This window comes from Bos mutus, chromosome 24 (assembly GCF_027580195.1).
Source record: "Bos mutus isolate GX-2022 chromosome 24, NWIPB_WYAK_1.1, whole genome shotgun sequence".
In the NCBI taxonomy this organism is placed as follows: domain Eukaryota; kingdom Metazoa; phylum Chordata; class Mammalia; order Artiodactyla; family Bovidae; genus Bos; species Bos mutus.
In genome coordinates, this window is record NC_091640.1 from 40,130,974 (window position 1) to 40,144,097 (window position 13,124).

Consider the following 13,124-nt stretch of genomic DNA (forward strand, 5'->3'; position numbering starts at 1 on the left):
AACAGATTATAAGTTAAATGTTCTCACTTTGTAAAAGCGCAAGCCAAGAAATCACAGCCAATGACAAATGTTCACAATTACAGTCAGTCATGGACACGTGAGGAGACCTCATGGCAGTAGCCAGGGGTGAAGTTCAAATCTTAATATGACTGCTTGCTAGCTATGTGACCTCGTCAAGGTACTTAACCTCTCTGTGTCTCTCTTTCCTCATCTGTGGAACAGAAAGCATATGAAGGGCCGACCTGACAGGGCTGTTGTAAGGATTAAATGGGGGTAATATGTGGAAAGGGCTCAGAACAGTGCCAGATACATACAAAGTTCTCAGTAAGAGAGAGTTATTATCAATATGGATGTCAAAATAATTCAAAACATACCTCAACATTTTTAAGCAACAGATTACTTTTAGCAATGAATGTAAGAGTAGGTTCATACACTGACTATATGATGTGGAGCCCACATAAGTAACACAGCTGGGTGCCATCAAAGGTCTCCACACAGGGCTGGCTTGGCCAAAGCTTTCCAGGTCAAGTGTTGGTAACTGGTAAATATTCAAATATGATCAAAGTTCGATCCTCCTTAGGAATGCAAAACATGGCTTGGGTGCTGCAACTTTCCTATTGACTAAGCCAGACAGTGACACCTATGAGGGTATTCCCAGGGGCTTCAGAGAAATCGGATTTATTTTTTTTAAGATTTTTTTGATGTGGGCCATTTTTAAAGTCTTTATTGAATTTGTTACAATGTTGCTTCTGTTTGGTTTTTTCTTTTTTTTTGGCTGTGAAGCACACAGAATCTTAGCTCCCTGACCAGGGGTCGAACCTGCACCTGCTGTGTTGATAGACAAAGTCTTAACCAGTGGACAGCCAAGAAAGTCCCTACATTTCTTTAAGCAATGTGCTTCCTATATTCCAAGATCCCTCAAAAGTCTGAAACTTAGAAACACTGGGTTTCCAAAACTAAAATTCAAACATACATCATGAAATCACCTTCAACGCATTTTTCCCCCATAGGAAGGAACAGAGGAAGCAGACAGGAAGGAGGAGGAGAGTTACCTCGCAGGAGATGCCTGCATAGCCCTGAGGACACTCGCAGTGCTCCACCTCCGTGGCCAGGGACAGGTCTATGACGTTAGGGCTGGCCACGTCCAGAGAGACAGAATCCAACCTACCAACAGACAAACAGATAGGGCCCGTTACACAACTTAACACGCTTGCACGCAGCATCTAGAACCTCAAAGAAGACGAATTCCTAAAAAAGGTTTAATTCAAACAAAATGATTTTTTTTTTAATTAAAAAGGTGAGTGTGTTGTAAGTAACGAGAGATTTTCACAACAGAACATTTTCTGGGAGCTGTCATTAGTCCCTGGAAATGCCTTCAAAATTTAGAAAAAGATGAGCTACTGCCCAACACAGCTGAGGCACGGCTCCGTGGGGCCCCTTGGAAGAATGAACTTCAGAAGAACAAGCCCAGGCAGCTGAACTCTCTCTAGTGCAGAGAGACTGTCACTGGGTGTGCCCTTTGGTTTGCTTTAGCCGTATTCTTTGTGCACGTTCTGACTGGAGTTGCCAGAAACAGACCTTCTTGAAGTAACAAAATGACTAAGGCTGAACTCATGAGCTGTGAAAAATCTAAGCCCATTAACATCAAGAGGGTGAAAACTAGGTGTGATGTTGCTGGCAACTGTCCCCTCATTTCTCAGAAAACCACCCTGAAAGTTTCTGATCCTGACACCAAGTCTATTTCCTACTAGATACATCAGTCATGGACAACTCTTCTTACACTTTTGATAAAATTATAGTGATGAAAAATAACTCCAAGACAGACAGCTCCATTAGCTGTGTCCTGAAAGTAATCAAGTGTATTCAACTTAAAATACATAATGCATAAAATAGACAATTCATAAACTATACAGTACAAAAGGCAAGACCACTGTAAGTTTTCCCTCTGTTCCAGTACACACCTGTAAAGAGCTGTCTGGGCAGAGTTGTAGTTGGCTCTGATCAAGAGATGGGTCACATTGGCGAGGACGGTCATCAGCCGGTCTCGATCTATCTCCCTCTTGCTCTTGAAATCTCGGAAGTTCTCTGGCAGCAGTCTAACCACGTTCAAGTACTCTTCGTACGGCTGCAACAGCAGGCCCTCAGCCTGGGTGCTTAAAGTGATTCCGTTTCCCTAACATTTTTAAAACAAGGAGGAAATACGTTGATGATTCATTTTCATGATGAAACACGAAAAGCAAATTTTGTATTCAGCCACCTGGCTTTTCATGTCTTGGCCAAACATGTAATTATATCCATGTAACCCCTGGTCCAAAAGGATCAGAGATATTTCACTGTGTTCCTCTCAGAGGAATTTGGATAATAAGTCTAAAGACTATGCCTCTGTTAATCTCAGAAAAGAAACACAGACAAGCCCCAGACCATGTTTTCCTCAAAGCAACCAATCTGATACCCCTCATCTTTTTTTAAATTGAAGTACAGTTGATTTACAATGTTTCAGGGGTATAGCAAAGGCCAAGGCCTTGCTGAGTTTTTTGTTTGGTTTTGTTGCAATTTTTATTGGAATATAGTATCTTAACTCATTTCTGGACACAATCATGTAATAAACCTCCTGATTTCTAGCAATGTAAGAAAATACCTATTAAAAACCCACAAGTTCTACTCATTGTCGGCCTTTGCTGGCATTCTGTCACTAGAGAATACACACCAATATCTGGTATGTTGCAAGCTTTCAAGATAGCCTGGATTTTAAAAGTCAGTCCATTAGTTGTATCTGATGGATGTAGATTTGTCTCCTAGTGCACTTTATGTCACAAGGTAAAACTGTGAACCTAACTTCCTCTTATTGGTGGGTAATAACTGAAAATAAAGATTTCATTGTCATGCTCACTTCTTAAAAGTTATAAAAGTAATCAGATGGGAGCCCATTTATCATCATGTGTTTTCTGACCTATGTGTGTACCCCCAAGGGTAATGTCCATTTTTCATTTTTTCACAACCTTAGGTTTTGTTCATATGGAGTGTTTGTTAACCTAGTCTGTCAAATAACAATTAGGAGAAGACCTATTTTAATTAGAAAATTTAATTCTTGTAAAATTAATTTCAAGGACCGACAGGACAATTAGCATTTCTTTTAGGAAACCCCATGGTGACTCAGATGGTAAAGAATCTACCCCCAAAGCAGGACACCAGGGTTAGGGAAGACCCCCTGGAGGGCATGGCAACCCACTCCGGTCTTCTTGCCTGGAGAATCCCCATGGACAGAGGGGCCTGGGGGGCTACAGTCCATGGGGTTCCAAAGAATCGGACACGACTGAACGACTAAGCACACAGTTGCTTTACAATGTGGTGTTAGTTTCTGCCGCCCAGCGAAGTGAGTCAGCTATATGCATACATATATCCCCTCTTTTTTTGGATTTCCTTCAGGTCACCACAGAGCACTGAGTAGAATTCCCTGTGCTGTACAGTAGGTTCTCATTAGTTATGTTTCTTTTTGTGATGGGAGTGAGGACAGGGATGGAGGGGACAGAGGTGAGATAAAAACAATGACACATCTCCTGTCCCCACACAGCCAGACTCTGTGCTGCCAGACTCTGTGACCAGCCAGACTCTGGTCACTCAGTGGGGAGGACACGACCAGAGGGTGGAGGGGCTCCCAGGCCGATCAGGAAGTCCCCACACGGAGGAAAACCTTCTCCCTTTCGAGTGTGAATAGACAACTCCACTACAGGATAAAGGGAAGAGCTACAGTGCGGCCCCCGGGCAGTTCTGGAAATTTCTAGTCTCAGGGGACCTGAGAGGCAAACCACTGCTGAAAGCCCTCCTGGCCCTGAGCTCCTCGCTACATCGCACCCCCTCTTAGACATTTTTAGTCATAAAACTGACCCCCCACGAAGCCCTCGGCTCTAGCACAATGACAAGAAAGCAATTACCTTAATGATGACGTCGGCGTGAGACAGGGGGTCACCATCCACCGCTTCCACTGGGACCTCGTAGGACACTGTGTACTTCAGGAATCCACCGAAGGCCGTCAGCTGGAACCACGAAGGGACAGTGAGCACCGAGAGGAGGGAGCATAGCCCGCAGTCAGAGGACATGGTGCTTAGGACTCATCTGGAAACTGCTGGGCTGCGAGGCGTCCCCGAGGCCCCAGCACGTAAGGACTTCACATTTAAGGCAGTGGACAGGAAGCATGTTATACGAATCTTCTGTTTAACTGACATCACCAAATGCAGGATATTGTTTAAATGCACAGAAAATGCACTCCTTCTTAGAGCTAATGAGATAAATTACTATGAACTTCTGCTAGTCCAACAACAGACCTTTATTTCATGGAAGAACTGCAGCGGGTGGAGAGTTTGCCCCAGGACTACGGTCTCAACATTGGGTCTCATCACCGTGCTTGTGGGAGGATGACAGACACATGAGTGATCAGCCAAAGGAAGGACTAAGGGCTCTCTCCCTGACCCCACATCCTTTAATGTAAAAGAGACATTTTTTTTTCTGCCAGCCGTGGTACGACAACACAATGTTCAGAAGCCAATTTCTGCACCATAAAAAAATTGGAGAGGTGATCCCAGGCATACAAACTACCGAATTTTGGTGATAAGACCTCATTCTAAACAGAAAATGACTTCTGAGATTGTAATTTAGTGCAGAAAAGCAATCATTAAAAAAATAAATAAACACCAATTAAACATACACAAAACAGCTATAAAATTTTAAATGTAACCATCAAATTAACTAGAAATGGACTATGGTATGAGACCTACAACATGACTTAAACCAAAGGCGAGGCTAAGGCAAGTAGGGAGCCAGAGACATTGAGGGATATTCCACTGAATATATTTTCAGATCAGAATCTGGAGAAGGTGCGTGATTGGTGAGGAGGGACAGGACCACGTCACAGAAGGGAGAAGTTAAATCATATCAACCAACTTCCCACTTTTGTAGAATCCCCTTTGAGCATTTTCTTACAATGGAAAGGATCCTATCTGTTCTTAAACATGAACTTCACGTGAGCAACAATCATGAGAAAGAAGCAGGGGGCCCCTGCACACCCTTTCTAGGAATGTTCTATACACCCAGTGAGACAGGTATGGGCTTCCCAGATAGCTCAGTACTAAAGAACCCGCCTGCCAAAGCAGGAGATGCAGGAGACACGGGTTCGATCCCTGGGTTGGGAGGATCCTCTGGAGAAGGAAATGGCAACCCACTCTGGTATTCTTGCCTGGGAAACCCCATGGACAGAGGAGCCTAGCAGGCAACAATCCTTGGGGTCGCAAAGAAGCAGACAGGACTGAGCATAAAACTGGTACACGGCTGACTCCACAGAACAGGGACGCAAGGGACCTTCACAAAGGCCTGGGTGACCCAGGAACCCAGAGCAAGGCAGAAAGTCTGTATGGGAGAAGGGGACAGGCTTCCCCTACCTACCAGGGGCTTACCATGGTGCCAGGAAGGACACAAGTTCGTATTTTAATGATGTAGTAAAGTCAAGCAGGGATAAAAAGACCATGGGAGTCAGGTGCAAGTAAACACTATGTGATAGTCTGCCAAATGCCCAAGAGAATGACGAGACTACGTGAAAGGCCAACCAAAGTTCTTCTCGAATGTGCTCGAGATCCCTGCCCCAGACACCGTCACCACAGATACCTTGTTTCCCAGGTAGGCCTCCGGGGCCGCCCAGTAGTACTGGGAAGTCAGCCACTGCTCCACCGCCGAGTTGTTGATGCTGATTTGGTGACGTCCACCCAGGGCATCCTGCTGGGACCGGATCTGGTTGGAACTGACCAAGTCGGTGACCAGCCACCCAGACATATCTTTCACCTTCAAAAAAGATCCAAGAATTTCAGACGTGTGGATCCCTTTGGGTTTCCCTCAGCCCAGCGCTAGCATCTTCACAGTGAAGGGGCAGCCCCAGACAGCTCAACCAGGATGGAGTTCACACATCGTGGCTTCTACTCGTCAAAAGACCCAGAAAACCTAAGAATGAGTCACAGTCCCCCAAACCCAGGTCAATTAGAAATAGATGAGCAAAACTGTACAGGCCATGGATATATATCTCAGATTAAAGCAATAGCAAAGAACTCAATAAATGCACTGAATAAAACATCTCTGGCTAATGCTGACTTCTTCATTGCTGTCCCCTACTTCTTAGCCAAATGCCAAAACCTATATAAAGCCTCCAGATCCTATCCTCCTAATCTGTCACCTATGTAGAGATGACAGGAGACCACCCACAGGAACACTTAGCCCTGCTCAAGTATTGACCAGAATCCCCCCTCCCCAGGCACTAGCAAGGAAGGAGAAGGGAGGTAAGGGAAGAGCCCAAAGCTTGAGCCAGCATGCTGTCCCTCTAGAAACCAACCCCCCAGACTCTCTGTTCCCCAAACAGCTAGGACGCCCTGACTGTCCTCGTAATCTCCATGCCACCTGCCACACTCCCATCTCCCAGCTTTCGGAAGGTGCCCCCACCTGGCTGACGGGCCAGGAGAGGCTTTCACAAACATCGGAGACGCCGAAGCAGAAGCACTCGGAGCAGCCCTGGGGATTCTTTTCCTCCAAGTTATAGAATCCTGGCTTGCAGCGATCACAGTGACTCCCCTCAACATTTTCCTGCAAGTGAAGCAAACAATTAGCTTTTGAAACCAGTAATGGACAGAATAAAATGACATGAACATGACACAGTCCTGGAGAGTCTCTTGGACAGCAAGGAGATCAAACAAGTCAATCCTAAAGGAAATCAAGTCTGAATATTCATTGGAAGGGCTAATGCTGAAGCTGAAGCTCCAATACTTTGGCCACCTAATATGAAAACCCATCTCATTGGAAGAGACCCTGATGCTGGGAAAGACTGAAGGCAAAAGGAGAAGACGGTGGAAGAGGATGAGCTGGTTAGGTAGCATCACTGACTCGATAGACGTGAATTTGGGCAAACTCCAGGAGATAGAGGAGGACAGGGGAGCCTGATGTGCCGCGTGGGGTCACAAAGAGTCGAACACAACTGAACAACTGAACAACATGACATTAGCGGGAAACATGTCTGGTGACCCAGACACAGGTAAAGAAAAAGACAAATGCAAAGCCTCATGATGTCACAATTTCCAGATAGTCTGAAATATTATCATCTGATTTTGTACTCAAGACTGAAGCTAAGGATCTAGAGCTTGGTTGTTATATTGAAATGGCTTTTTCGTATTGTTTTGTCTTAAATCTTCTATGTTTTCCAAACTTTCAAGCATTTTAAAATCTGAAGAGGACTTTATTCATCTTGTAAATGAATGCTCAAGATTATTTACTGTCATACATACCTTACAGAGACAAGACTCAGAGCAGGGTTCCTCATTCACGCTGCCAGCTGGGTTGCAGTCACAGGACACACACTCCGGGTAACCCTTATAGCCGAAATGGCAGCGATCACATTTCTCTCCCGCATAACCTTCTTTGCATGGACACTGACCTGGCCACTTCCCTTCAAAGAAAAGTGGCAAAATGATCCAACAGGAAAGTAAAAGGGGTTTAAAGCAGGGGCCAGCCAACTATTCTATAAAAGGCCAGAGAGTACATACTGTAGGCTTTTTGGCCAGCCTCTGCTGCAACTATTCAACTCAGCCCATATGGCTTGAAGGCAGCCACAGATGGTACATAAACAGATGGAAACAGCTCTGTTCCAATAAAACTTTATTTATAAAGACAGTGGTGCCAGATATGGCCCATAGAACATAGTTGACAACCACCCCTGGTTTAAAGAAAGAAAAGATGGAAAACACATGTAACTGTAAAATAATGCAGTAGCTTGTGAAAACCATTCAGTTCCTCCTTGAAAGGCTAAGCATAGTGTAGCCGTAAGATCTAGAGATGCCACTCTGAAGTATCTACCCAAGAAAAATGGAAACATATGTCTTCCCCAAAACTTTCACACAAAAGCTCATAGCAGCATTATTCACAATAGTCAAAATGTCAAAACAGCTCAAATATTCATCTACTGATGAATGAGTAAACTAAACACACACACAATGGAGTATTATACAGCAAGAAAAAAAGAATGAAATGCTGTGACCTGCTACAACAGGGATGAAATTTGAAAATAGTATGATTGCTGAAAGAAGCCAGTCACTAAAGACCACATGTTCTATGCTTTTATTTCTATGAAATGGCCAGAATAAGCAAATCTCTAGAAAGAAAGTAGCTCAGTGGTTGCCTAGAGCTGGGGCGGGGCAGGGGAGGGGTGAAGGGAAACAGGCAGTGAAACTGCCAGTGGGTCGGGGGGCTTCTCTACAGGGTGATGGAAATATTCCAATACTGGATTGTGGTGAAACAATGGACTGTACACTTTAAATGGGTATATTGTACGCAATTATATCAGAAAATTCTTTTTTAGGGAAAAAGCCCAGAAGCCAGTGGTGGAGGGTGATGAGCACTGTCTTTTGCTTTAATGCCAGCTTCGAAAGTTGCAGACTCTTGGCCAAGTTTCTCAAGTGCTCTGAGCTACAGTTTCCTTGCCTGTGGAGTGGGTAAAACAACTTTTACTTGCTATGATTAAAAATTAAAATCATGTATATTTTTTAGTGAACCCAATCAAAGGTAACTGTCATCAGCATCATCTTATCGTGGGTTGCAGATATGAATCACTGCTGCTGCTGCTGCCAAGTCGCTTCAGTTGTGTCCGACTCTGTGCGACCCTATGGACTGCAGCCTACCAGGCTCCTCCATCCATGGGATTTTCCAGGCAAGAGTACTGGAGTGGGTTGCCATTGCCTTCTCCATATGAATCAGTAGTTCCTGTAATTCACCACCACCCCCAACCAGCGGGCCCCACAGTGAGCACACCCTTCTCGGGTGATCAATATCCATTTCCACTGCCAGCAACTGAGCACCGGAGGGGGCCACAGGGGTCTCCGAGCAGATACAGCCTATTCAGGGGACTCTGGCATTTGCACGTCCATTTGCCAGTTTTGGAAATGGAAAGAACACTGACATTTACAAGGTTACCTGGAGGATTTGCTTGCGTTGTAGGGGGATGTATGCTTAAGCCTCTGCCTGTCTTCTGAGAGCTAAATGCAGTGATTGATATTTACTGTTCCACATATGACTTGAAACAGAGCCTCATTTCTTCTTTCATCAAAAGCTCAATTAACCTCTCAAATGTCATTTCGTCACCTTGACATCACCATCTCCACCCCTCCCTTCCTCAAATTTATCACGATTGGTAATTTTGCTTTATGCCCAGGGCACCAAGACTTGGCTTTATATTATTCGTGGACTTGTTCATTTAGTGTCTGCCTATGAGCAGAGACCTTGATCATCTGTTCAACTGTATATATATATATATGTTCCCAGGTCCTAAAAAACTGCCTGGCACATAGTAGTAGGTGCTTCATAAATATTTGATAAGCAAAACATCAATAGAGAATCATCACCAAATTATTACACAATGGTAACAGTCTTGCTAGGTGCAAATCTTACACACACACACACACACACACACATCGATTACGAGCACAGAAATGAATCAAGTACCTCTGTGTAAGTCAGAGTGAAGGTCATCCTTAATACAGACAGAACTGAGGGACCCCACAGGGTCACAGTCACAGGGGCGACAAGGGTGGTCCTCATAAGGAGACACCTGAAAGGCAGAGGTTGTACTAGATTATCTTGCTAGAAATAACAGCAATCTTAGCATTAACACTGACAATAACATCAATGACAAAGTGTTAATTTTTCATCCCAGATGTGACTATCACCATGATTTTGTGCACCCAGGGTGTGTAGGTCCAGCCAGAAAATACCAAACATCCTTTTGATGGTGACAGCCGCTGGCATCATTAGCAAAGTGTCCTCCTTTCCCATTATCACAGCTCTCAGGCCTCCTAGCTCTGCTGTGACCTGGAGTTATTTAGAAGCATCTCCTATAACCCAGCCACCACGGGATTCCCATGTCAGCTACATGTCAAGTGAGAAGTGTGCACTTCCTTTGAGCAGGAGACAGCTGCTTCAGTTATTGGCTGACCCTCCAAGTGAACACTGAGTATCACAAAACTCTGAGAGGATGCAGCCAGGGGGCTCTGAATTCAAATTAAGTAGCAGTGACCGAACATCCTACTCTGAGCCAGAAAAGAGGACAATAGAGCAGGATACCTATACTGAAGAACACAAGCTAAAAAACAAAGATTAAGTAGCAGGCATTCCCAGGGCAACTGCCAGTAGAAGGACAGAAGAAAAATCATGAGTCAAAGTCTAAGAAAGGTCCTAAGAACTGGAATCCTTATAATTACACGCACATACCCCTTACTAGAGGGATTCTGAACTAGAAAACAAAACAAGTGAGAAATGGTCAGGACTCAAAACCTTCCTTATCTTCACAGCTGGCTGCCTGTAACTCTTATTTCAGCCCTTTAATTAGTGATTGATTTTATAGTTAACCATTGGGCACATTTGTCTCCCCAATCACGTTTTAAGTTCCTCGAAAACAAATGGTTTCTTTTTCACCTTTACATGCCTTCAATTGCTTGGATTATAAAAGACTCCCTAATAAATATTCAGTCAAAAAAGGAATACAGACAAATGTTATAAAAGGAAATGTCTCCAGTGCTGTCGTTCTGTGTGATGGTCTGAGGCTCTTTCCTACCACAAAGCTGGCACTTACCCGACGGGGTCTGTAATATCCATCCGCACTCTTACCCCGTGGGGTCTGTAATATCCATCCGCACTCTTACCCCGTGGGGTCTGTAATATCCATCCGCACTCTTACCCCGTGGGGTCTGTAATATCCATCCGCACTCTTACCCCGTGGGGTCTGTAATATCCATCCGCACTCTTACCCCGTGGGGTCTGTAATATCCATCCACACAGGTTTCACAGTTGACACCCATGGTGTTCTGCAGGCAGCCAATGCAAACCCCTCCTCCTCTGAACTGTCCAGCAATATTCAGGCTTCTCCTCTGATTGGCCACATCTTCATCATAGTAACAGTCTTTGGCTTTATTGTGGCAATTGCATTCTAGGAGAATATTTTCACATCTCAGTTAATATAGACATAGTGGTCTAGATAACACAAGCGTTCCTTCCCTAAATAAGTTTTGCAGAAAGTGAAAGTTGCTCAGTTATGTTTGACTCTTTGCGACCCTATGGATTATACAGTCCATGGAGTTCTCCAGGCCAGAATACTGGAGTGGGCAGCCTTTCCCTTCTCCAGGGGATCTTCCCAACCCAGGGATCGAACCCAGGTCTCCTGCATTACAGGTGGATTCTTTACCAGCTGAGCCACCAGGGAAGCCCAAGAATACTGGAGTGAGTAGCCTGTCCCTTCTCCAGTGAATCTTCCCGACCCAGGAATCGAACCAGGGTCTCTTTTATTGCAGGCGGATTTTTTACCAGCTGAGCTACCAGGCAAGCCTGGCTATAAATTAAAACTATAGAGTAAGTCATGGGCCACCTTCTGGAGGCTTTGGGGAATAGCTATCTGAATTATGAGTTTGCACACCCACTGGATCCATCAACCTCTTTCCTGGGATCACATTCTGCAGAAGCACCTGCTCACTTGTCAGTGACGAAGGTGAACCACTGTACCACTGCCTGTGTTAACAGAAGACTTGCTGTTGTTGTTCAGTCGCCAAGTTGTGTGTGACTCATTGTGACCCCCATGGACTGCAGCACGCCAGGTTCCTCTGTCCTTCACTATCTCCTGGGGTTTCCTCAAATTGTCCATTGAGTGGGTGATGCTATCTAACCGTCTCTGATAACAAACAAAATACCATAGGTAGGTATATGTTTTGAATGTACATCTATATAATGGAGTTCAATGCAACTATTTTTTAAAATTAATTAATTAATTTGGCTGCACCAGGTCTTCGTTGCAGCATGTGGGATCTATTTCCCTGATCAGGGATCGAACCTGAGTCCCCTGAATTGGGAATGCAGAGTCTTTGCCACTGAGCCAGCAGGGAAATTCCCCAGTGCAACTATTTTTAAAGCAGCATTTCATACCACTAATATGGAAAGATTTTCTTTAAGATATATTGTTAAATATAAAAGCAATGCACAGATCGACATGCACATTACATTAGATTCTATGCACAAATTGTGTAAGGTGTTAACATGCTTTACTTGCACAAACATTTTAGGAAGAACCTACTAGGAAATAATACAAAGAGAGAAGGGTAGAGATAGAAATATATAAATATGCTTTAATATATTGTAGATATTGGAACCTTGTGAATATACTGTCTATTTAAAATCTAAATCCCAATTAATACAGAATAAATGAATACATGGTAAGGGAAATCAAATAAACAGTAAATTATAATGATATATCAGGTCTCAATCCTTCACATCTTATGACAGTAGTCTGCAGCTTTGGGAGTTACTTGAGTATCTAAGAAAACCATTTTATTGTTGTTCAGTTGCTAAGTCGTGTCTGACTCTTCTCAGCCCTCCAGACTGCAACATGTCAGGCTGCCCTGTCCTTCACCATCTCCCTGGGTTTGTTCATGTCCATTGAGTCGGTGATACAATTCAACTATCTCATCCTCTGTCACCCTCTTCTCCTCCTGCCCTCAATTTTTCCCAGCAGCAGGGTCTTTTCCAAACCATTACACACTATAAATATGAAGTCACTGGGAACTGAAGCAGACGAAGGGGGAAGACTCCACATCCCTGCACCTCTGAGCGGCCTCACCTTCACACGTGTTCCCGGAAGAAACAGTGCCGGGTCTCCAAGGCTGCTGGTGGTACCCAGGGCAGCATCGATTGCATCTGTCCCCACACGTGTTATGTTCACACTGACACTGGAATTTCTAGACAATAAGGAACATAAAACTGCATCTGAAAATTGACCTGCATGCTTTTCTTAAGTTTATTTCAAGAAAAATTCATCACAGTCAAATACATAGCAAGGGTTTGCAGTTGAGGATATATGGTGACATATAAGGAAATTGGTATTTCATTTTTAAAGATAAAAATAAACATAGAACCTGGTTACATGCAGAATTGAGAAGAAATAAAACAAACTAACATGGGTTAACTAACAAAAACTTTTCAAAAGAGATATGTTGACTTGAAAGGTTTGGAAGCGCCTATGAGCAACTTTCTTTAAAAAAAAAAAAAAATTATTTTGGCTGCAT

At 44.0% G+C, this 13,124-nt stretch overlaps 1 protein-coding gene across 1 annotated transcript in view; it reads right to left on the reverse strand.

Moving 5' to 3' along the window:
• LAMA1 (laminin subunit alpha 1) overlaps nt 1-13,124 on the reverse strand; it is a 124,921-nt gene that overhangs the window by 65,279 nt on the left and 46,518 nt on the right. Inside the window, 9 exon segments of the mRNA XM_070361981.1 lie at nt 1,053-1,164; nt 1,962-2,173; nt 3,933-4,034; nt 5,656-5,829; nt 6,478-6,618; nt 7,314-7,474; nt 9,523-9,628; nt 10,824-11,002; nt 12,680-12,797. Of these exon segments, the coding sequence (XP_070218082.1) occupies nt 1,053-1,164; nt 1,962-2,173; nt 3,933-4,034; nt 5,656-5,829; nt 6,478-6,618; nt 7,314-7,474; nt 9,523-9,628; nt 10,824-11,002; nt 12,680-12,797 (1,305 nt within the window).